This window comes from Phyllostomus discolor, chromosome 2 (assembly GCF_004126475.2).
Source record: "Phyllostomus discolor isolate MPI-MPIP mPhyDis1 chromosome 2, mPhyDis1.pri.v3, whole genome shotgun sequence".
Classification (NCBI taxonomy): Eukaryota; Metazoa; Chordata; class Mammalia; order Chiroptera; family Phyllostomidae; genus Phyllostomus; species Phyllostomus discolor.
The window spans coordinates 105264646-105287986 of record NC_040904.2 but is presented as its reverse complement, the minus strand read 5'-3'; the positions used below and the strand labels follow the sequence as shown (position 1 = coordinate 105287986).

The window sequence follows — 23341 nt, the reverse complement described above, 5'->3', positions numbered from 1 at the left end:
GGCAGTTAAGACTGATAATTTGTTTTTTTCTTTAATATATTTTATTATGCTAATACAGTTGTCCTATTTTTCCCTCCTTTATTCCCCTCCACCCTGCACACCCTTCTTACCCACATTCCCCCCCTTTAGTTCATGTCCATGGGTCATAAATATAAGTTCCTTGGCTTATATATTTCCTATACTATTCTTAACCTCCCCGTCTATTTTCTACCTGCCATTTATGCTACTTATTCCCTGTACCTTTTCCCCCTCTATCCACCTCCATCCCTCTCCCACTCCCCCACTGATAACCCTGCATGTGATCTCCATTTCTGTGATTCTGTTCCTATTCTAGTTGTTTCTTAGTTTGTTTTTGTTACCTTTTTTTTTTAGGTTCAGTTGTTGATAGTTGTGAGTTCGTTGTCATTTTACTGTTCATATTTTTTATCTTCTTTTTCTTAGATAAGTCCCTTTAACATTTCATATAATAATGGCTTGGTGATGATGAAATCCTTTAACTTGACCTCATCTGGGAAGCACTTTATCTTCCCTTGAATTCTAAATGATAGCTTTGTTGGATAGAATAACCTTGGATGTAGGTCCTTGCCTTTCATGACTTTGAATACTTCCTTCCAGCCCCTTCTTGCCTATAAGACTTCTTTTAAGAAATCAACTGATAGTCTTATGGAAACTGCTTTGTAGGTAACTCTCTCCTTCTCTCTTGATGCTTTTAAGATTCTCTCCTTATCTTTAATCTTGGGTAATGTAATTATGATGTGTCTTGGTGTGTGTTTCCTTGGGTCCAACTTCTTTGGGACTCTCTGAGGTTCCTGGACTTCCTGGAAGTCTATTTCCTTTGCCAGATTGGGGAAGTTTTCCTTCATTATGTTTCCAAGTAAGTTTTCAATTCTTGCTCTTCCTCTTCTCCTTTTGGCACCCCTATGATTCAGATGCTGGGACGTTTAAAGTTGTCCTGGAGGTTCCTCAGCTTCTCCTCATTTTTTTGAATTCTTATTTCTTCATTCAGTCCTGGTTGCATGTTTCTTTCTTCCTTCTGCTTCAAACCATTAATTTGAGTCCCGGTTTCCTTCCCTTCACTGTTGGTTCCCTGTACATTTTTCTTTATTTCACTTTTCATAGCATTCACTTTTTCCTCTACTTTGCAACCATACTCAACCAGTTCTGTGAGCTTCCTGATTACCAGTTTTTTGAACTGTGCATCTGGTAGGCTGGTGATCTCTTCGTCACTTAGCTGTATTTTTTCCAGAGCTTTGATCTATTCCTTCATTTGGGCCATTTTCCTTTCTTTTTTTTCTTTGGTGTCAGTGCATCTGTGAAGTAGTAAGGGGTGGTGCCTTATGTGTTTACAAGGCGGGAAGCAACCCATGTGGCTGCCCTGTGATGCTGTATGTGGGGGAGGGGTTTGAGAGGGAACAGTGCTGCTTGCTCTGCTCTGGGCTGGCTTTTAGTCACTTCCCCCACTACCCACAAGCAAATCAGGCCCTTTGGTGCTAACTCTCCTGTGGGCGGGTTTGTGTAGGTTCTAGAACCCTGTGGGTCTCTCCAAAGAACTCTACTGTGAGTCTAGGAGTTTCTCCTGACACCACAACCCTCACAGGTTTTTCAATCAGAGGTTTAGAAGGTTTATTTTCCTGCGCTGTAACCCTGGGTTGTGCGGTCTGTCTCGCTCCCCAGTTGTTCCTCCCAGTTTATCTGCATGCGAACGTGGGACTGCCTGGTCCACAATCCTCTGCTTTGCCGGGTCCACCAGCTGCCACCTTGCTGTGAGTCCTCTCTGTCCGGCTGCCCATCTCTGCCCCTCCTACGGGTCTGGATGGATGTTTCTTCTTTAACTCCTTGGTTATCGGACTTCCATACAGTTCAATTTTCTGTCGGTTCTGGTTGTTTTTTGTTTTTAAATTTGTTGTTGTCCTTCTTTTGGTTGTGTGAGGAGGCACAGTGTGTCTACCTACACCTCTGTCCTGACAGCTTTTTTCCTAAAGCTTTGTATTACCTCATTCAATTCTTACAACAATCCTATGAGATAGGTACCAGTGTTATTTCCTCATTTGACAAATGAGGAAAGAGACACAAAGAGTTAAATAACTTACCCAGTACCACAGAGTGGTGAAGCTGAGATTAAAATATGAGCAGTCTGACTGAAATGTCTATAATTATAACTACTATGTGATTTCCCCCCCAACCCCCAAGGACGTGAGCAATGAGTCTGGATCTAAATCTGGGTTATGTCTGATTCTAAATACTTATGTTAATCTGCTACACAATGTTGCCTCCAAATTCCTAGAACAGTTTTTAATAATGATGACCATTAAGAACAATTCTTTAAAGGATAAAAAATTTCTCCTACTTTCAAAACTCATTAAAAGAGAAGACCTTACCTTTAGAATTTAATCTGAACAAAGAAAATCTAACCTAAGCCAAGTTTCTCACTAAATTCTAAAAATATCCAATAGTAACACTGGTTTAAAGATACTGCTTAAAAGTAATACATACATTTTTAGAAAGGAAGGTAGCACAGTAAATCCTATCAACTGCAAATACCTTAATATAAATTCATTGATTATATCTTTTCCACTATGACTGCTACTTAAGAATAAACTGTGATAAAAAAAAAAAGCCTGGCTCAGGGAAAAGAGTTTCAGGAAAAAATACTAGGCTCTGACATGGAAAGAATATGAGTGTTTAGGAACACATGATTATGAACATATTTGTGAGGTTTGATTTTTAACAAGTAATAGGATACCAGACCCCATGACTCACTTAATGATTTTATTCAGACCTAATCTTATTTAAAAAACTGCAAATGGGCTAACTGCCAAAGGTAAATCAGAAACCATTCAATATTATTAGCTCAACTCATTTTATTTTAATTCGTTTTTTAAGTATATTGTATTGATTATGCTATTACAGTTGTTCCAATTCTTTTCTCCCCTTTATTGCCCCTCCGCCATGCACCTCCTACCCTCCAGCATTCCCTCCATCCACCTTAGTTCATGTCCGTGGGTTGTACATATAAGTTCTTTGGCTTTTCTATTTCCTATACTATTCTTAATCTCCCCCTGTCTGTGTTATGCCTACCAACTATGCTTCTTATGCCCAGTACCTTTCTCTTCTATTCTTCCCCACCCACTCCCCACAGATAAGCCTCCTTGTGATCTCCATTTCTGTGGTTCTGTTCCTGTTCCAGTTGTTTGCTTAGTTTTTGTTTTTTAGGTTCAGTTGTTGATGGTTTTGAGTTTGTTGTTATTTTACTATTCACACTTTTTGATCTTCTATTTCTTAGATAAGTCCCTTTAACATTTCATATAATAAGGGCTTGGTGATGATGCACTCCTTTAACTTGACCTTATCTGGGAAGCACTTTATCTGCCCTTCCATTCTAAATGATAGCTTTGCTGGATACAGTAATCTTGGATGTAGGTCCTTGCCTTTCATGGCTTGGAATTTGGAATACTTCTTTCCATCCCCTTCTTGCCTGTAAGGTTTCTTTTGAGAAATCAGCTTATCAACAGTCTTATGGGAACTCCTTTGTAGGTCACTATCTCTTTTGCTCTTGCTGTTTTTAAGATTCTCTCCTCATCTTTAACCTTGGGTAACTTAATTATGATGTGCCTTGGTGTGTTCCTCCTTGGGTCCAAATTTCATTGGGGCTCTTTGAGCTTCCTGGACTTCCTGGAAGTCTGTTTCCTTTGCCAGACTGGGAAAGTTTTCCTTCATTATTTGTTCAAATAAGTTTTCAATTTCTTGCTCTTCCTCTTCACCTTCCAGCATCCCCATGATTCGGCTGTTGGAATATTTAAAGTTCTCCCAGAGATTCCTAAGTCTCTCCTCATTTATTTGCATTCTTATTTCTTCATTCTGTTCTAGTTGGATGCTTATTTCTTCCTTTTGTTCCAAGTGGTTGATTTAAGTGCCAGTTTCCTTCCCTTTTCTATTGGTTCCCTGTATATTTTGTTTTATTTCACTTTTTATGGCCTTCATTTCTTCCTTCATTTTGTGACTAAGCTCAATCACTTCTGTGAGCATCCTGATTACCAGTGTTTTGAATTCTGCATCACGTAGGTTGTCTATCTCCTGATCGCTTAATTATTTTTCTGGAGCTTTGATCTATTCTTTCATTTGGGCCCTATTTCTTTGTCTTGGTACACATGCTATGTTGTAAGAGGCAGAGCCTTAGGTATTCACCAGAACAGGGCTACCCTCTTTGCTGTGTTGTGGCACTGTCCATGGGGGAGTGTCCTGAGAGGAAACAATGTTGCTCAGCTCTAGACCCATTTTGCAACCAACTCTCCTGTGAGACTAGGAGTTTCTCCTGCCTTAGCAACTCCCACAGGATTCTACATCCGGATGTTTTGAGTCTTTAGTCTCCTGGTCATCCAGCCTCCACCTCACCTGCATGGTCTGTTGTCTTGCCACAGGTCCTCTCCACCCATCTTCCCTTTTCACCCCTCCTACCAGTCTGGATGAATGTTTCTTTAATTCCTTGGTTGTCAGAGTTCACACAGTTCTACTTTCTGGCAGTTCTGGTTGTTTATTATTTTTAAATTGGTTGTTATCCTTCTTTTTGGTTGTGTGAGGAAGTGAAATGTTTCCACCTATGCCTCCATCTTGGTCAGAACTCCCTCAACTCATTGTCAATACTCAAAGCTTATTAGTGTTTGAGGATGTTAAGGGAAAAAAACTCAGCATCAATAAAGTTTATATTTTAAAAAGTAAGCTATAACTACAACTACTATTCATAAGCATGAGCCAGTTGTCTATGAAATAATGCTCATAGGATATTCTAAAAATAACAATATTCTGTCAATGTTTCTCAGATGTGTCCTAGGATGATTGTAAGAGAAAAATCCCAATGATGGATCATCACTGTCCTTATCCTCCACCTTGTCATCATCATCTTATTGTATAGTACTTTCTTCAAGGGCTCATAGACTAGTGGCCATCATCTTCTCCCTCCCAGCAACTTAATGCAACTGTTTCTTTCCAACAGCTGTTTCACCCAATCTGGCAAAAAAAAGTAGTTGTACATACCTGGTCATGGATGAGCCCATGATAAAGGATGCTCTGCATGTCCCTGCAAAGTCGTTCCAGGCCACCATACTTGGACCAGACATTGGGGTTGTTGGCTGACACTAAACCCTCAACAGTAGTCTTCAAATTACCCAGCAACTGCCAGTGCTCCCTCCTGCAAGAGCATCAGTTATACCAATGGTTAGTTAACTTATTGTACCTAACCCTCATGATGTCATAGAAAGATTAAAGCAAGAATCCTTCTGCCCCACATCCTAACATTCTCTCTTCTACTAATTTTTAACTTGGTCATAAGACCCAATTCTGAGAGGATCAAAGCTGTAAAGAACACCAAGATTAAAAAAGAAAACCAAAAACCCTCATATTTCATGGTATATTATGCTTTGCCAGATAATCTTGGTCTACTATTATCCAATCCTAACAAAAGTAACGAATAACCCTGTGTTTGTAGGAGTATGTCCCAGCAAGATCCTTTTCTGGATGATGACTTTACATGGACAATACACAAAGAAATGAGGACATTTGCTCAAAACCAGAAATCTTTGCCAAATAAAAAAGCCAAAAACAACTTTTTATTCACTATACTTCCAACACTAAGTACACATACCTATAAATGTATATTATGAATAAGAATATAAACTGCCCATGATTTTTCCCCTGTGATTTTTTTAAGCTAAAATTGAGACAAAAATGTCTTAAGTTTGCACTGAGCCACTTTGGGGCATGCCACCAAATCAGTCAACTATTCACTTATTCTAGTGAAAAAGTTTACAAATTACTGCCCTAGATGACCTTTAAGATTCTTCTAAGTCTCCAGCATTTTCTCACCACAGCTTCCAACCCAATAAAAACTCAAAACCAACTTCAACTGAATGAAAAAAAAATTGGATGCACTGAATCAAACTGGATAAGGAGGAGTTGCAATGTCAATTTCCCCCTTTTGGGTCCCCAGCTATTATTCTGGACACTTTACCTTGCCCCTTAATTTCTCTTCAGAATACTACTACTTCCTCTTTTCAAGAACAGTAATGAGAATGGTAATCATTTCTTCACAGAACTTTCACCATAACTATTTTACATCATTTAAATTCCTACAGGTTTGGGAGGGTCCTGAATTGGAATCCTTTCTATCTGTACTCAAAATTAACCTCTCTTACACATTTTTGTACATTTTCTGAGCCATTTTAAAAAATGGATGAATACAGTAAAGGCAGACAAATAAAATTAAATGAATTGGGCTAGGTCTGGTATAGGAATACCATCTAAAAAGAGAAATCTAGATGGATCTCACTCTGGTCTTCTGCTCTGAAAGCCTTGAGACCAAAAATTTATTCAAACTGGGAGACACCAGGCTTTCTGAACCTGACACCATTAAACATTTCAGCCACCAGCCCTGGCTGGTGTGGCTCAGTGGACTGAGCACCGGCTTATAAACCAAACAGTCACCAGTTGGACTCCCAGCCAGGGCACATGCCTGGGTTGCAGGCCAGGTCCCCAGTTGGGGCACACAAGAGGCAACCACACACTGATGTTTCTCACCCTTTCTTTCTCCTTCCCTTCCCCTCTGTCTAAAAATAAGTTAATTAATTAAATAAATGAAAATACTGTATCTTTAAAAAGAAAACAAAAACATTTTAGCCACTAGAGAGAGTCCTGTTCTATTTTCTTCCTCCCCACCCCCAACTTTACTGAGATGTAATTGACATATAACATTGTATTAGTTTCAGGTATACAATGTAATGATTTGATATATATATATATATTGCAAACTGATTACTACAACATATTTAGTAAACATCCATCGCCTCACAGTTACAATTTTTTTCTTATGATGAGAACAGGATCTGCTCTCTCAGCAACTTTCAAATAAACAATACGTATTGTTAACTATAGTCACCATGCTGTATACTACATCTTCAGAACTTATTTATCTTATGACTAAAAGTTTGTACCTTTGGACCACCTTCACCCATTTCCCCCATTTGCCATCCCCCACCTCTGGCAACCAACAATCTGTTCTCTGTTGCTATGATTTGGGGCTTTTCAGATTCACATGTAAATAAGATCATACAGTATTTGTCTTTTGCTGTCTGATTTAGTTCACTTAGAATAATGTCTTCAAAGCCCATCCATATTGTTGTAAATGTAAGATTTTCTTCTGAATAATGTTTCATTGTGTGTGTATCAATATCACATTTACTTTATCCATTAGGCTTTCAGGGGTCATGTAGGTTGTTTCCATGTCTTGGATATTATAAATAACACTTCCATAAACACAGCGGTGCAGAGATCTTTTTTTAAATTATTGCAAATGTCTTTTTGAGATAGTGATTTTATTACCTTTGAACATATACCCAGAAAGAGAATTGCTGAATCATATAGTAGTTCTATTTTAAATATTTTGAAGTGTCACCACACTGTTTTCCATTGTGGCTACACCAGTTTATAATCCCACCAATAGTGCACAAGGGTCCTCCTTTCTCCACATCCTCATCAATACTTGTTATCTCTCGTCTTTTTGATGATAGCCCTTCTAACAGGTGTGAGGTAACATCTAATTGTGGTTTTCATTTACATTTCCCTGATAATTTGTGACGTGGACCACCTTTTCATGTCCCTGTTGGCAATTTCCCTGTTCTCTTTCTATATCGGGCCTGAGAGATATCTTAAAATAACTAAGATGCACACAGGACTGAGGTGGTCATTAAAATGCCATTTATTGTTATACTATGAGAGACTGCCATTACAGAGACCAGCTGGTTGCCAACTTTTGCTTAAGTGACTCTCCATCTCCTATGCTTCCTCAGAGCTAACCCGGCCTGTTCAGACTGACACAGTTTTTACATTGCAATGAGTTTCAATTAAGTCTTGCAGGCCTGACAGCCAGTCTGGTTCCCAAGTTACTATGCATATCTGTGTTCTGATTCATTTTCTACTGATCTTACAAGCTTAATTGTCAAAGAGCATCATGATAAATCCTGAAAGCAGACACCAATTGCCCTATCATCCTAGGGCTTTGATGCCAAAACTGTACAAAGAGCACTGAAATCCTAGAAACCTTGAACATTCAGATCTCCGACAACTTTTCTGGACAAAACTAAAGAATTTTCTTTCCCCACATTAAAGTGTCCCTGAGATACCAAAGCTACAAAAGAATGTGCTCTTACTCTAAGATACACCAAACCATCTATATTTGGTACACACTCATGTAGAAGAAAAGTAAACTTTAAAAAATCTTTGATTTACGTAGCTAGTCAGTTTAGTGTCTTAACCTTTTTTAGACTCCTTTATCCTAATTATACAGCTATCATTTTCAGAGAATTCAAATACTAAATTCAATTGAAGCCCATATACAGTGGTTGAAGTAATCTGTTCATATCTGAATCTTAGATGCAATTAAACAGATCACCACCAGAAATCAAATATCCCTCCCCATTCTTTAACCACATTTTAGCAAGTATGATCAGTCTTTCCTAAGTTAAACCTGCCTGATAATTATTACTTGGGTGGTATCACTCTATATTCACAGATAACCTCTATCTGGGCATAGCATAGGCCAGCCCTTTGAAGTATATTAGGTTTAAAGTACCCCTTTGCAGAGCCACTTTTGCAGGTACACAGAGTATTCTCCTTTAATCACCATAAATTAAAAATAGTCTTTCTAAGCTGCTCACCCTGTGCCAAGGAAGCACCAGGCCTGAATGGCAAGGGCCAGCATAATTTACCTCTACCTGAATAATCATCAAGAAGCAGTAAAGCCAGTCTCAGAATAAAGTCCTACCTATTTTCTTTTGAGAGGGTTTTGACTACATTCCTCCTTTAAAGAGGAACAGGAATTTCTTAAGCAACTCAAATGAGGATATTCAAGGAAAAAGAGTTTTCCTAAATGCCAACTCAGTCTTAAGGTTGCCAAATTACTATTAGAAGTGACACTCAAGATTAAAACAGAAAAGCTATAGGCAAATGTTACTTTTTAAAGTGTTACATTAAATAGGTGAAAAAAAATAGTAAATAAGTATTATGCAACTATAAAGTGATACTTAATCCAAGAAATATATAATGGCCTATTTTCAACCCCCGAGGTTCTTTTTAGTGGTAAAAGGAAATAGTTTCAACTTATTGGCATATCCCCTCTACAATGTGTCATTTATGTGAAATGGATAGTAGTATCTACCTGAGATCAGAGTTGAAAATCAGGTTGCCTCAAGTCATGTAATGATTTGATCTCTGGAATGCGAGGAGAGGTATATGACATTATACAATGGAATACTGTGAAACCATTAAAAATTTGATTAGGAAGTTTCCAAAGTAAGTTGAAGTATAAAAAGCAGAATATAAAATTATATTTGTGATCTCAACATAACAATATTGAGAAGTAGCCCAGGTCAGAGTGGCCCAGTTGCTTGGGTGTCATCCTGTAAATTCCTGGTCAGGGCACATGCCTGGGTTGTGGGTTTGGCCCCTGGTTAGGGCATGTACAGAAGGTAACCAGTTGACTTCTGGTCAACATGGAGGCATAGGTAAACATGCTTTGCCTCTCCTACCACTACAGAAAAAAATTACATCTAGACTACACATAAATATAACCCAGAACTGTTAGAAAATCAAGCTGTATGCAAGTCTGAAAACCAAAGATTTCGGAAGCCACATTCATCCAAACATGTAGGGGGGCAGAGACTTGGACAGACATGGAGAGGCAGTGGAATGGGGGTCCCACATTCACATGCGATGGATAAAAATCAAGAGGGATACCTCAGGAGCAAGGGATCCCAGCCCCAAACCAGACGACCCAGCAGCCCATGATTCCAGCACCAAGAAGATAAGTCCCCATAACTTCTGGTTGCAAAAACCAGAGGGGTGGCAGAAAAAATTGCCAGATTATCAGGAGGCTCCTCTTAAAGGGCCCAGCCAGACTTAGGACTTACACAGACCTAATTCCTCTGGGATTCAGCACAAGGGCAACAGCTGTAAGGGCACAAGTGGCACACGGGAGAAAGTAAGGAGACTGGAAACAGGGTGAATGGTGGGAGGCAACTTCCTTCCAGGAAAACCTCCAGAACCCAGCAGGGCACTGTCCCCTCTCCAAGCCCTCCCCTGCACACAGAGCTACAAAGCACTGAAAGGGGTTGCCCCAGCCTGGTGGTCACTTCAGGTTCCACTCCACACAGTTTACAGGTCCACTCTTCTAAGAATAGGCCATGGTACTAAGATAGGGAGTCAAAGAACCTAATATACAGAAAAAAATACAGGGAGGCTGCCAAATTGAGGAGACAAAGAAATATGGCCCAATTGAAAGAACAGAACAAAACTCCAGAAAAAGAATTAAACAAAATGGAGATAACTAACCTATCAGAGATCAAAACACTGATTATCAGGATGCTCAAAAAACTCACTGGGTACTGCAACAGCACAAAAAGGACCCAGGCAGAAACGAAGGTTACATTAGGTGAAATAAAGAAAAATCTACAGGGACCCAACAGTGGAGAGGATGAAATTGAGTATCAAATCAATGATATGGAATGTAAGAAGAAAAAAGCATTCAATCAGAAGAGCAAGAAGAAAAACAATTCAAAAAAACAAAAATAGAATAAGGAGCCTCTGGGACATCTCCAAACATGAAAACATCCAAATCATAGGGATACCAGAGGAGAAGAGGAAGAACAAGAAACTGATAACTTATTTGAAAAAATAATGAAAGAAAACTTCCCTAATTTGGTGGAGGAAATACACATACAAGTCCAGGAAGCACAGAGAGTCACAAACAAATTGGACCCAAAAAAGAGCACACCAAGACACATCATAATTAAAATATCAAAGGTTAAAGATAAAGAGAGAATCTTAAAAGCAGCAAGAGAAGAGTAGAGAGTTACCTACAAAGGAGTTCCCATGAGACTGTCAGCTGGTTTCCCAAAAGAAACTTTGCAGACAAGAAGGGACTGGCAAGAAGCAGTCAAAGGGATGAAAAGCAAGGACCTACAACCAAGAGTACTCTACCCAGCAAAGCTGACATTTAAAATTGAAGGGCAGATAAAGTACTTCCCAGACAAGGTAAAGGTAAAGGAGTTCATCATTACCAAGCCATTTTATATGAAATTTAAGAAAAAGATGAAGATCAAAACCATGAATATTAAAATGGCAACAAATTCACAACTATCAACAACTTAATCTAAACAAGCAAACAACTAGAACAGAAACAGAATCATAGATGTGGAGATCACTTAGAGGGTTATCAGCTGGGAGTGGGAAGGAGGAGCATGGGAGAAAAGGTGCAGGGATTAAGAAGCATACATTAGTAGGTACAAAATAAACAAGGGGATGTTAAGAATAGCATAGGAAATGTGCAGCCAAAAAAAACTGATATGCAGGACTCATGGATGTGAACGGGGCGGGGGGTGGGAAGAGGGCAGATAGCTGGAGGGAATGGAGGTACTGGACAGAGGGGGCAAAGGGGGAAAAATTAGCACAGCTGAAATAGCATAATCAATAAAATATTTTTTTAAAAAGAAGGCAACCAATGTTTCTCGCTTACATCAGTGTTTCTCTCCCTCTCTGCCCCCTCTCTAAAAACAAATAAATAAAATCTTTAAAAAAATACTGAGAAATAATATGTTAATAGTGGTTAATTTTGGTTATACGAGGGGAAGTAGAAAAGAGTTCTTTAGGCCTTCCTTGAGGCTATCAATTAACGAAAGATCAATAATCTAAACAAAGTTCTTAAACAAGAAGCTGTAAACTATCATGAGGATTCTTTAAATACTCAAGTATCAAGGGCATCTTATAATGAAAGATTGTGGTCAGGCAAGTACCTGGGACTTTTAATGCTGGAAAGCACTTCCTGGAAAGAAGTAATGGGTTCCTCCTTAAAGTACAGAAAAACATAATTAAATAAAATAATGATTGGTAACACTGAGGTAGCAATTTTCTTTTTATCTGGCTCCATATTTTCTGTTTTTAATTAGAAAGTATTTAATTTGTAGAACTCATCATTAAATACTGATTTTTTAAAAGAAATACTGTAATATGTTTATTATGGAAAAAACCATACTTGACTCTATTATAATTGTCTCCACTCTGGTGTGCCTAGGAGAACCTAACCACTGGCAAGTACCATCCCTTTAATGGCTGACAGCAGAATCTTCCCTTTAATGTCTAGGAGAGAATCAGCGGTACTTGTAGGCATGCTGTGTAACTTCATACCTATTCAAAAAAAGTCTCACAAATCACACAAAATTTGAATGATATCAAATTCACTGAATTTCAACAAGTAGATTTAACAAAAGGAGGTAAAATCCTTTATGTTAGAAACCTAACCACGGAAGGTTTACAAACTCCTTAGTATGGAGTTCAAAATTCTCTATCCTATGTGTCCAATCTAAATACTAACTTTCCTGCTCAGTACTCTTCATGTAAATACAGTCTCTGTCTCTCTCTCTCCCTAAAACACTCGATTACAACCATGCCAACCACAAGCCTACTACCATGGTTTTATTCATGCAGACCTTTCTACTTAGAAGGCTTCTCTTCTTGTTCCATTCAGGGGTTCAGGCTCAACTCTAATTCAACCTTCTCTCAAAAAATACTAAATAATCTAATTTGCTATAAATCATTCCTCCTAATAATCCTTTAAAAAAGCAACATTGTCATTTAACAGTATGTGGTTTGTTTCCTTAAGGACAGGGACCATGTCTTTTCTATTCCATTTGCATTTTTTAAAAGATTTTATTTATTTATTTTTAGAGATAGGGGAAGAGAAGAAGAAAGAGAGGGAGAGAAACATCAATGTGTGGTTGCTTCTCGTGTGCCCCAACTGGAGACCCGGCCCGCAACCCAGGCATGTGCTCTGACTGGGAATCGAACCAGCAACTCCTTGGTTCACAGGCTGGTGCTCAATCTACTGAGCCAACCAGCCAGGGCTGGTTTGTATTTTTAATAAGCAGAGAGAAAATGTCATTCAGTGGAAAGAGAACAAGCTTCACAGTCAGGCCAAACTAAATTTGAATCATAGGTCTCTACAAACTGGCTGTGCATCTGTGGGGAAACCATTTAAATGCTTTAAGCTTCAGTTACCTCATTTGTAAAATGAAGTTAACAACTGTTCCCGAGTGGAGAAATGTATAGAAGTATTCCTTTCCTTTTCTGTCCTTTACATCTGAAATTCCAGCCATAAGTCTAATAAATCCAAATAAATTAGAAGTGGTACCTAGTAGAAAGCCTTCTTACCCATTCTGTTTCAGAGAAAGTTCTGCCAAAAACTATCTGGGATTAGACAGTCTGCAAAATAATTAAGATGGGTCACAGTGCTCCATATCTAGAGACTATCTCAAATGCATTTAAACTAAGGTCAAATTTCTTCTTAGTGAGCACAGACTCCAAGGCCCACATGGTGCTCTCACTGAAGAGGAAAAGCTGGGAAAGACTTCCTCAGTATTGGATGTACGTTGTACGTATCAGAGGCTCAAATTTGCTTACTTGAGAGAATGCAAGAAACATGTTTTACTGCAATACAATAAGGTTGATTTCATGGGTTATATAAGAAAGCCAACCTCATTACTTTACAGTCAGACCTTATGTTGTCTGGGTGGCAGAGTGCTTTACAAGCAAGGTAAAGAGGCACATACCACCCCCTCAATAACAAAGGCACAAGAGGAAAGACAGTGCTTCAGTCACCTCAGTTTCAGAAATATTATTTTAAAGTTAAAGGTGGCCATCATTGTAACCAAAACTACCTTTGAAATTGCTGAGGGAAGGAAACAGCAAGACAACACTATTAAAGTCATTTTTATTGAATTTATTGGGTGACACTGGTTGACAAAATTATACAGGTTTCAAATGTACAATTCTACAACACATTATCTACATACTGTATTGTGTTCACTAGCAAAGTCAAGTCTCTGTCCATCACCATTTATCCCCTCTACACCCTCCTCCATCCACCCCCATTCCCACTGCCCACTAAAAGTCATTTTTTAATGACAGAATTAAGACCAGATATGAAATAAAAATAAATGTCAATAGAATAAAGTCAACTAATTGAAACAAAAAAGTCAATCAAACAAAATGGCAGGAGGAAACTATGATATTAATATCAAGGTTGTATCCAAAGCAACAATCACTAAAAAAAGACAAACAGGGCATAATAAAATTATAGCTCTATTAATTTTTATGTTATCTAATAACATGGCCTCAAAATATATAAAACAAAACACAGACACAAAACAAAAACTGCAGAAAAAAACAAAAAGGAAAATTAAACGAGAAAACAATGATAATGGGGGAATTAACATTCAGTTTGTGAAAACCAAAAGTAAAAAAGTGGTAAGAGCTGAAAAATATATAAATGATAAAGCTCTTCTATTACCTCTAGAAAGCTACATCCTGAGAACACTTTTTTAAAACACTCAAGGAACATTCACAAAAATTGGCCTTGCACTAAGGCACACACACACACAAAAAGTCAATAAATCTTCAGAAGTAAAAGTAGTACAAACATATTCTCTGGCCAGAAAGCAGTAAGACAGTTGAGCAAAAAAACCCCAAACAAATAAAAAACAATTCCGTGGAAAATTTTAAATTCTCAAAGAACTCTTGAGGAGGAAAAAATAAAATAATGAATGGTGTTGACGGGGAGTGGAAGAGGAATCATTATGACTCTTACTGTTTTCTTCTCAAAAGCATCCAAATGAGAGAGCTCATACATAGGGAGACTGTCTGAGGATCTTTTAGAAACTATGGGATTTTATTGACTATTTCCTAGTAAAAGCTTCTTCAGTCCTACAATCCAGCAGGGTAATTACAAGTTTCATTGACAAAGGCCATGGCTCCACAAACTCGGAGAGATAGTTTGCCAAGTCCCCCCTATTTAGTCACTACAATTTATGACTTCTTTTAACAATCTTGTCTCCTCCCAATGAAGTGTGGATTAAACTTCAAAGTGGACCCAATCCAGAAGAACTAAAAACATGTAAGTATGCTGTAGTTGTTTCCTGAAAAAATTCAGATTTACATCTGTAACAGCATTGTTGAGTCAAATTTTCTGTGATGCTGGCAATGTTCTATATCTGCATTGTCCTATATGACAGCCTAGCCATTAAGCACCTGAAATCTGGGTAGTATGACTAAAGAACTGAAATTTTAAATTGTATTTAATTTAAATCAATTTAAACTTAAATAACTGTATGTGGCTAGTGGCTACCATGTTGGACAGAACTGTTCTATCACCACCAAGGTAGGTTTGTAAAACTTAACAAAAATTACAAAACAGAAAAAAAAAAAACAGGAAAAAATCCATTTAGTGAAAGAAGTGATAAACTAGCTATAAAAAGTAGAAACAGCTGTGGGAAAGGTAGATACTGAGAAAAACTTCAGCTTATGAATCCTGCTGTCAGCTGATACATCTCCCCTTTCTAGGTTCTGACAATAGCATTTGCCCCCCAAAACTTCAACAGTATGTTTCTGCAGGGTCTTCTTGTATTAATTGGACTAGCAGTATGGAGTGTTCAAAAGTCATGTGATCATCCTACTTTGCTGCCAGTGCTGTATAAACTGTCAGCTCCTAGCATGGTCATTGAATAAGGAGAAAGGGGGGAAAAAGGCCCTTTCAATGGCAACAGTACCACTGGCACCTGCGCAACTATGAGGCATAGTCAAATTGTTACGATTTTCATTCCTTGAACAAATATTCACTGAACACCAATTATATATTAGGCATTATGCTAGACTTATGGTGGTTAAAGAGAAAGAGTCCCCATCTCTCAGGGTATTCAGAATGCAATGGGGAAAATGGGCACTTACATAAAAGTGAAGCTGTGAAGTGAGAAATGCTACAGTATGAGAGATGAAAAGACAGTGAAAGGATGCATTCTGAAGGAACATTATTTAAAGGATGACTGAGAGCTCTCCAGGCAAAGGAAGAGGTATTACAGTGAAAGTAGAGGCAACAGTAAGAATGATGAGGAAGGAGATGTGAGAGCAATTGAATGCAGTTTTGTAACTGGGACTTCATAGGGACTGAAGTACAGATTGAATAACAGGGAAGGAGTTTTAACTATTTTATATTTTTAATGAGAAACCACTGAGCAAAATACTATAGTAACTTTACTTCTGAAAAATTAAGCTAAAAGCAATGTAGAGGCTATCTGGAATTGGGAGACTGAGTTCAGATTGGGAGGTTAGTTAAAAGGCTACCAAGATAATCCGCTATGACAGGTAATAAGGTTCTTCAGTGAATATTTTGTTTATATCTGCCCAGAATTCATGATCCTTTCTTTTTGTAACAGAACCCCAATTTTCTACAGAAAAATCACACCTCTGCCACTTACTTTGGCCCATAAAGTTCTAAGGAAGTGTCACCTTACCCAGGACCCAGGGTTGGGCACATAATTTAGGCCTGACTCAAGCATACTCCATACCCTGGAACAGGAGCATAATTCAATTCAACCCAAAAAGAGCCCAGAATTTTTGCTTTTGCTATACCTATTAAGACTACATTCTTTTTTGTTGTTGTTGTTAAGGTTGGTATTGTTAAACTTGAATTTTCTAAGGGTTGTGCTGTAGAAAAATCTGCCTGAGAATGAAGAATGGAGTTAACATACCAGAATAAACACCACGCAGATAGGGACAAATTCTTGTGTAAGCACAAACCTACATTTGATCATTCCTAAAACAATACTCTCTGGATTTTTCATTAACATAAGCCAATATATTTGGAAATGGAGAAAAAATAAATCTTCAAGAGAAAAATCAGGAATTCAGAGGACCTGGTGACTACTTGGATATGGAAAATGAAGAGGGAGATATCATCAAATTTCACTCTGGCCCTGGCAGGAGTGGCTCAGTTGGTTGGAGCGTCATCCTGTAAATGAAAAGTTGTGTGTTCCATTCCTGGTCAAGGCACATACCAAGGTTGCCAATTAATCCCCAGTCCAGGTGCAGCAAATTCAACCCCCAATCCAGACCCATGTGACCCCTGGTCCAGATGTTACAATCCCAGGTCTGGCCACCGATCCCTGGTCCGGGAGTATACAAGAGGCAATTAATAGATGCTTCTCTGTCTTGCATTAATGTTTCTCTCTTTCCCTTCTGCTCTCCCTAAAAGCAATGGGGGGAAAAAATGTCTTCAGGTGAAGATTTTTTAAAAAGATGCCTTGCCCTCAAATTTCTAAAAAAACAAACAAAATTACCCTGAGGCTTCTGGCTTGGTTGATTGAATGGAAAATTCTATTAAATGAGATAGAGATAGAGAACAGAAGAGGAAAAGATTTTTGTCAATGGAATGGGCTCAGTTTAGAGACACTAAAACGTATCTTAATACTTGAATTCTGACTCTATTTACATCACTGCACCAGGAAAACTGTACATGTAGCTGGGTTCCAAGTACAGAAGTAGTGTAGGGTAACAGAGCAGTGTTAAAAGAACTATTTTTTTAATTGGTTAGTACTTTCACCAGAAAAATCTCCAAAAAGAACTGGCACTTTAAAAACCCTAGGAAAAGTGAAGTATCATTCCTAAGCACTACAACATTTTGCTACAGTGATAATCAGCTAGGTGGAAAACAGGAAAAACTATGACATAACTACACTCCAAGGATGAAGTTAAAAGCTAGGCCAACACTCTGATCCTCAGTGTGCTCAACTCAGATAGAGAAGCCATGGAAGGAGGATGAACAGACTATACCACTGCAAACAGCAACAAAAAGAGAACACACCTACCTTATTTAAAAAAAACTGGGAAGGGGACGGTAGCATTTTTTTGCACTTAGTACATACCATGCACTCTGTGAGGAACTTTATGCACATTATTTTATTGAATCCTCACAACTTACAAGTCAGGAAAGCATCATTCTTCCTTTGCAGACAGGATGAGCCAAGTTAGGCAGTAGAACTATGATTCAAATGCAGGTCTATCTGGCTATACAGCTTACGCATGTTTCACTACATCAACTGCTTTCAGAAAATATACTGAAAACCTGTATCCTTCATATATTAAAAAAAAAATGCAGCCTGGCTGGCGTAGCTCAGTGGATTGAGCACAGGCTGCAAACCAAAGCATCGCAGGTTCGATTCCCAGTCAGGGCACATGCCTGGGTTGCAGGCCATGGCCCACAGCAACCGCACATTGATGTTTCTCTCTCTCTCTTTCTCCCTCCCTTCCCCTCTCTAAAAATAAATAAAATCTTTTAAAAATAAAAATAAAAAGGGCTTTCAGTTGTGGATATGTATCTCTAAAAAAAGGGAAAAATAATAAAAAAATTAAAAATGCTATCTCAACAAGAAGATTTTTTAAATTAGGTGTTTTATTGGCCACATACAGGTTAGGTTTGCAGTAACCCAGCCACAGTTCCTCAATTCTTGGGCACAAGGTATGCACTGACCAGTTGCCTATCTGGAGTTAAGGAGGCCATCAATGCCATGAAATCTCACTAAATAACACATTTTGAGTTAACCAACAGAGAGTAGACTATAACAACAACATGAGTGGCTTTATGGGAGTAATCTCACTGTTGAAATTAAGTTTTGACTAGAGTTCCTTGGTTAAGAGTCAAGCATGAATGAACAAACAAAACAGAAACAGATTCATACATATAGAAAACAAACTGGGGGGTTGCCAATTGGGCAGAGTTTGGGGGACTGGGTGAAAAAGGTGAAGGAATTAAGAAATACAAATTGGTAGTTACAAAACAGTCACGGGTTCTTAGGCATAGCATAGGGAATAGAGTCAATAATATTGTAATAACTATGTATGGTGCTTGGTGTGTACTAGAATTATCAAAGGGATCACTTCGTAAATTATATACTGTCTGACCACTATGCTGTACACCTGAAACTAATATAAAATAATACTGAATGTCAACTGGAATAAAAAAATAAATATATAGTCAAGCCTCGACAGAGTAACAGAAAGAAAAAGATACCTGCAAAGGAACTATCCTACTGGCCTGAATAACAGGCAAAGAATGCTACAAAGTTCACTATCTTATAAATTTCTTTTTCACTATACATTACCAAAGTGAGAGACAGCATAGCGCAGGTATGAAAAGAGCAAACTCTGGAGCCAGATTGCCTGGGTTTGAATCCCAGTTCCATTAGAGATTCACTGTATGACTTTAGCAAGTTATTTATCCTATGTTTCAGTTTTCTCATCTGTTTAATGGTGATAATAGAGTATTTCTCTCATCCACTTGTTATGGGGATTAAATAAGGTAATATTTGTAAGGCTCTTAACAGCCCTGGCAGGAGGTAAATACATTTTTGTTAAATATATTAAGTAACTAACCCAGCTAGATGTCCAGTTAGATGGGGAAGAAATTTGAAATTGAATTTCCAACCCAATCTCTCCCACATAAACTGGTAAAGGAAAATGAAAATAACCCTAAGACTTGCTTAGAATTTATATGGGACCTCTTACATGAAGCATTTCACAGACATCTGGAGGAAGAATAGATAGCCAAATATACACAAGCAGAAACTGAAACATGGAAAAGGGAAGTAAGATGTTCAGTTTCACTGAGCACATCATTCATAGATCTCAGGCAGGAACCCCAATGTCCTGTCAGTCCCCAAGTTTTGTACAGCAGGCAACAAGCTAATTGTGAACATAAAAGAGGAGTCAGCCTTTAAAACAGTCAGGTCTTCACCCAGACACATCTCATTAATTTTCTCAGAATTAAATATTCTACCTCCAGTCTTTGGACCCCAGCTGTTTCTGAGACTATAACTGTATCTGAATGTTTTTAGAAGTCAAACAAGGCTCCCTCAGGCCACAGTCTTGCTCCATCCTGCCATCACTGCTGATTAAGCAGTTAAGACCAGAATTATTAATGAAACAAACCCTAAATATGGGAACCACCTCTATTTAAGTCACCATTTAAAGTAGTTTTTAAAATCTTAAACCCTCCAATTTCTGGAAAGTATGAACTCAGCGACAATAGTTCCATATAAATGAATGTGAAATTGCTTAGTTGCATTGTGAGGAAGGAGTGAAGGGTTTGAAAATGAAAAGGACATGGCAGAGAGGTCCTGCTACTCTCTGACAGGGATCCAGCGTTGACAAAGGGCACGCACACAATTTGGAGTGGCAAATCACCACCCCACACCACTGCCATTACAATCGTCCACTTTCATTCAAGGGCCCTCCTTCTCGCCTTCTTCCTCACACTCATCGATGCCTGCTTCTTTCTAGACCACTCACAAGGCTTAACCTTTGCTTCGAATTTTTACGTCAATCTTTGTAATACCGTCTTCACTTGCTTGCTGTCACAGCAAGTTTCAGTCAGGGTACCAACCCTGTGCCCTACTCTTATCTATAGACTGTGGCCTAGAAAATTTCATTACAGCACCCCTCAATATCCACCTCTTCTCTAGCACCCACTTTTGCTCCCCCTGGCCTTAACATATCCTATCCACCCTCTCTCACCCTCTCTAAACCGGTTCCCTCCTCCACCCTATCCACGCCCTGCCCGTCCCTCTTCTCAGAATTTCTTCCCAAACAAGTAGCCACGGCAGTCGCCTCACGTCTGTTGCACCCGGCACGTCTCCCCAAGATCTCCGAGCCCTCCCAAGCCTCCCGGTGCTTCAGCTCACCCATTTGCCCACGACTCCCGGGCCCCCTTTCCAGCCCACCTGCTCTCCTCCGGCGGGTGCTCCCCGCAGTCGCCAAGCTCCGTTCCCGCGCGCTCTGGCCCCATCCGGGGCTGCGACATGCCTCCTCTTTAAATAGAGGCGTCCAGGCCGCTTCGCCCCTCAGGGTACTTGGGTCCCTCCCAGGACCAGAGGAGGAACGCACGGAGGCAGAGCTCAGGGTAATGCACACTATCCGCGCCTGACAGCAGCCGGGGTGAATGCTGCCTCAGCTGCGGTTTCTATACCTGCCACCCCCACTTCCGGCCCCCAAAACTACAACTCCCAGGAAGCACTACAAAGGTCCGGCCGTTCCCGGCATGCACGTTCTATCCAATCGGAGGCCGCGCTCTCCTAGGATTGGGGACCCTGGCGTCGCGCTGTGGGCGGGCACCAGACTGAAATTCCCCTTGGGTCTGCCTCTGGAGTCCCTATGGGTGTGCTTATTTATACAAGGCTCTTTTCACTTTTGGAACAGAACTTGGTCGGAGGTCTGGACCAGGAAGTCCAATTATGGTTAACCCCTCTTCAGTTTATACTGGTTTTTAACTCTTGCTGTGTTTGGAGACCTCAAGCATTTTAAATGTTTAAATTTGATTTAAGACAGAAACATTGATTTGTTTTCCCACCCATTCATGTATTTATTGGTTGGCTGCAGTACGTGTCCTGACTGGGCCTCAAATGGGCACCTTTGAGTCTTGGGGTCGACGCTCTAACTACTGCACTACAAGGCCAGGGCCGACCTCAAGCATTTTAATGAGCTCACAAGCTCAGAAGAGCACAGGTTACTTTGAGATTACAGAGGGAGTGCAGGAGGAAAAGGCTTTGGACAAAGGTTTCCCGGAGGATCGAGGATGAACAATTTCTCAGGATGCCTGTAAATTAGGGAGAAGAATGGAAGGGAAAGTGGAGAGAGCAGCACAGCACTAGTCTGTAAGGGAGGGATTTAGGTTAACTCCAGAAAAAAATAGTTACTATATTATAAATAATTTATGACTTTAAGGAATTTTCAAACCTGAGATAACCTTTTTTTGTGAGTAAAAAGTGTAATGAAAGAGTTCCTTAATGCAAATTACGATTTCCATTTATATAGAAAAATACTTTTTACTCAAACTTTCTCATATTTTCCTAACAGACATACTTTTAAAGAAAGGGGCCATTTTGCCCTGATTCGTTTGGGTTCGTTGGTTGAGCAATATCCTGCAAAGCAAAAGGTGGAGGTTGGATTCCCTGTGAGCACTCAAGCTTGGCTTGCAGGTCTGGTACCTGTCAGGCGCGGGCAAGAGACAACCAATCAATGTTTCTCTCTCACATGGATGTTTTTCTCCCTCTTTCTCACTCTCTTCCCCTCTCACTACAAGTAAATACATAAAATCTTTTTTTAAAAAATTTTAAAGCCATTTTAGTCATTGGGATTTTACTACCTTGTTTCTGCAAATGTATGAATTTCCATTTTTTGTCATACAGTATAATCCCAAATGACCTTAACATATACTTACATGAAAGTCAGCTTTATCTGGGAATTGCAGAACTAAAATCGTAGTAACAGTTCTAGAAAACAGGACTTTCCTCACATGACCAAGTCTGGGTTTACATGTGTTTTCTTTAAAGCATTCAGTTAATAAACATGACAATAACCTACACCTGCCATGTGTCCACCACCCTCCCACCCATCCCTCTGCTTTCCCTCACCCCAGGTAGCCATATTTTGAATCTCTTATGATTCCACTGCTTCCATCTTTATATAGTTTCTTTGTATCTATCTACACTCCTAAGAAGTATTGTTTTTAAAGTTTATGTGTTTTAGCCCTGACTGGTGTCGCTCAGTGGATTGAGCACTGGCCTGCAAACCAAAGGTTGACAGTTCAATTCCCACTCAGGGCACATGCCTGGGTTGCCAGCCAGGTCCCTAGTTGGGGGCACATGAGAGACAACCACACATTGATGTTTCTCTCCCTCTCTCTCTCCCTCCATTCCCCTCAAAAAAATAAATAAAATCTTTTAAAAATAAATAAAATGTACGTGTTTTAACTTTATATAAAGGGTATAAAGCTGTATTTATTCTTTGGGACCTACTTTTTCACCTTAATACAACATTGACAAGATTTATTCATATTGTTGTGTGTCACTACAGTTCATTAATTTTGACTGCTGTATAATAGTCCATTGTGTGACTACACCAGTTTATTCATGCTGTCTTTAACTGATAGGCATTTGGGTTGTTTCCACATTTTTGCTATCATAAACAGAGCTGCTATGAATATTCTTTTACATGTCTCCTCTTGTATGTAAGCAAGAGTTTCTCTTGGGTAGATACCTAGAAGTGGAATTATGAAGTCATAGGGTTATTGTTTGTTCTAGCTTTTATTTAGAATAGTGGGTTTGTAGGTACACAGTTTTTTAAATAACTATTTAGAAAAATAAATATCAAATTAGTTATGAAATCATAACTAATTATAATATTGTTTAAAATAATCAACTAAGCGAAAATTGGCCATGCATAGAAAGTGATGAGAATATGTAAAGAACTAAGGATTATGATTAATTCAATTTTGTGCATCTGGGGTCCAAATGGAAAAAAAGGTCAAATATGCAAAAATATCTAGTATCAGGATTCAATAAATGAAATGACCTTACTTAGCAACTGCTTGATGAATTAATATTTTAAAAGTCAAGAAATCTGAAGAAGTTTATTT

General features: G+C 38.9%; 1 protein-coding gene across 13 annotated transcripts in view; it reads right to left on the bottom strand.

The window, feature by feature from the left end:
- Positions 1 to 23341, bottom strand: part of RUBCN (rubicon autophagy regulator) — a 68146-nt gene that overhangs the window by 38026 nt on the left and 6779 nt on the right. For 5 of the 13 annotated variants that reach the window (XM_028504407.2, XM_028504405.2, XM_028504408.2 and 2 more), the window contains exons 1-2: positions 20649 to 20923; positions 5032 to 5185 (exon numbers count right to left, since the gene is read on the bottom strand). In XM_028504407.2, coding sequence (XP_028360208.1) covers positions 5032 to 5185; positions 20649 to 20728 — 234 coding nt within the window. In that variant the 5' untranslated portion in view covers positions 20729 to 20923. Of the gene's footprint in view, positions 1 to 5031; positions 5186 to 9205; positions 9584 to 20648; positions 20925 to 23341 lie in introns of those variants that run through there. The other 8 variants (XM_028504409.2, XM_036018246.1, XM_028504411.2 and 5 more) reach the window with 3 other exon arrangements.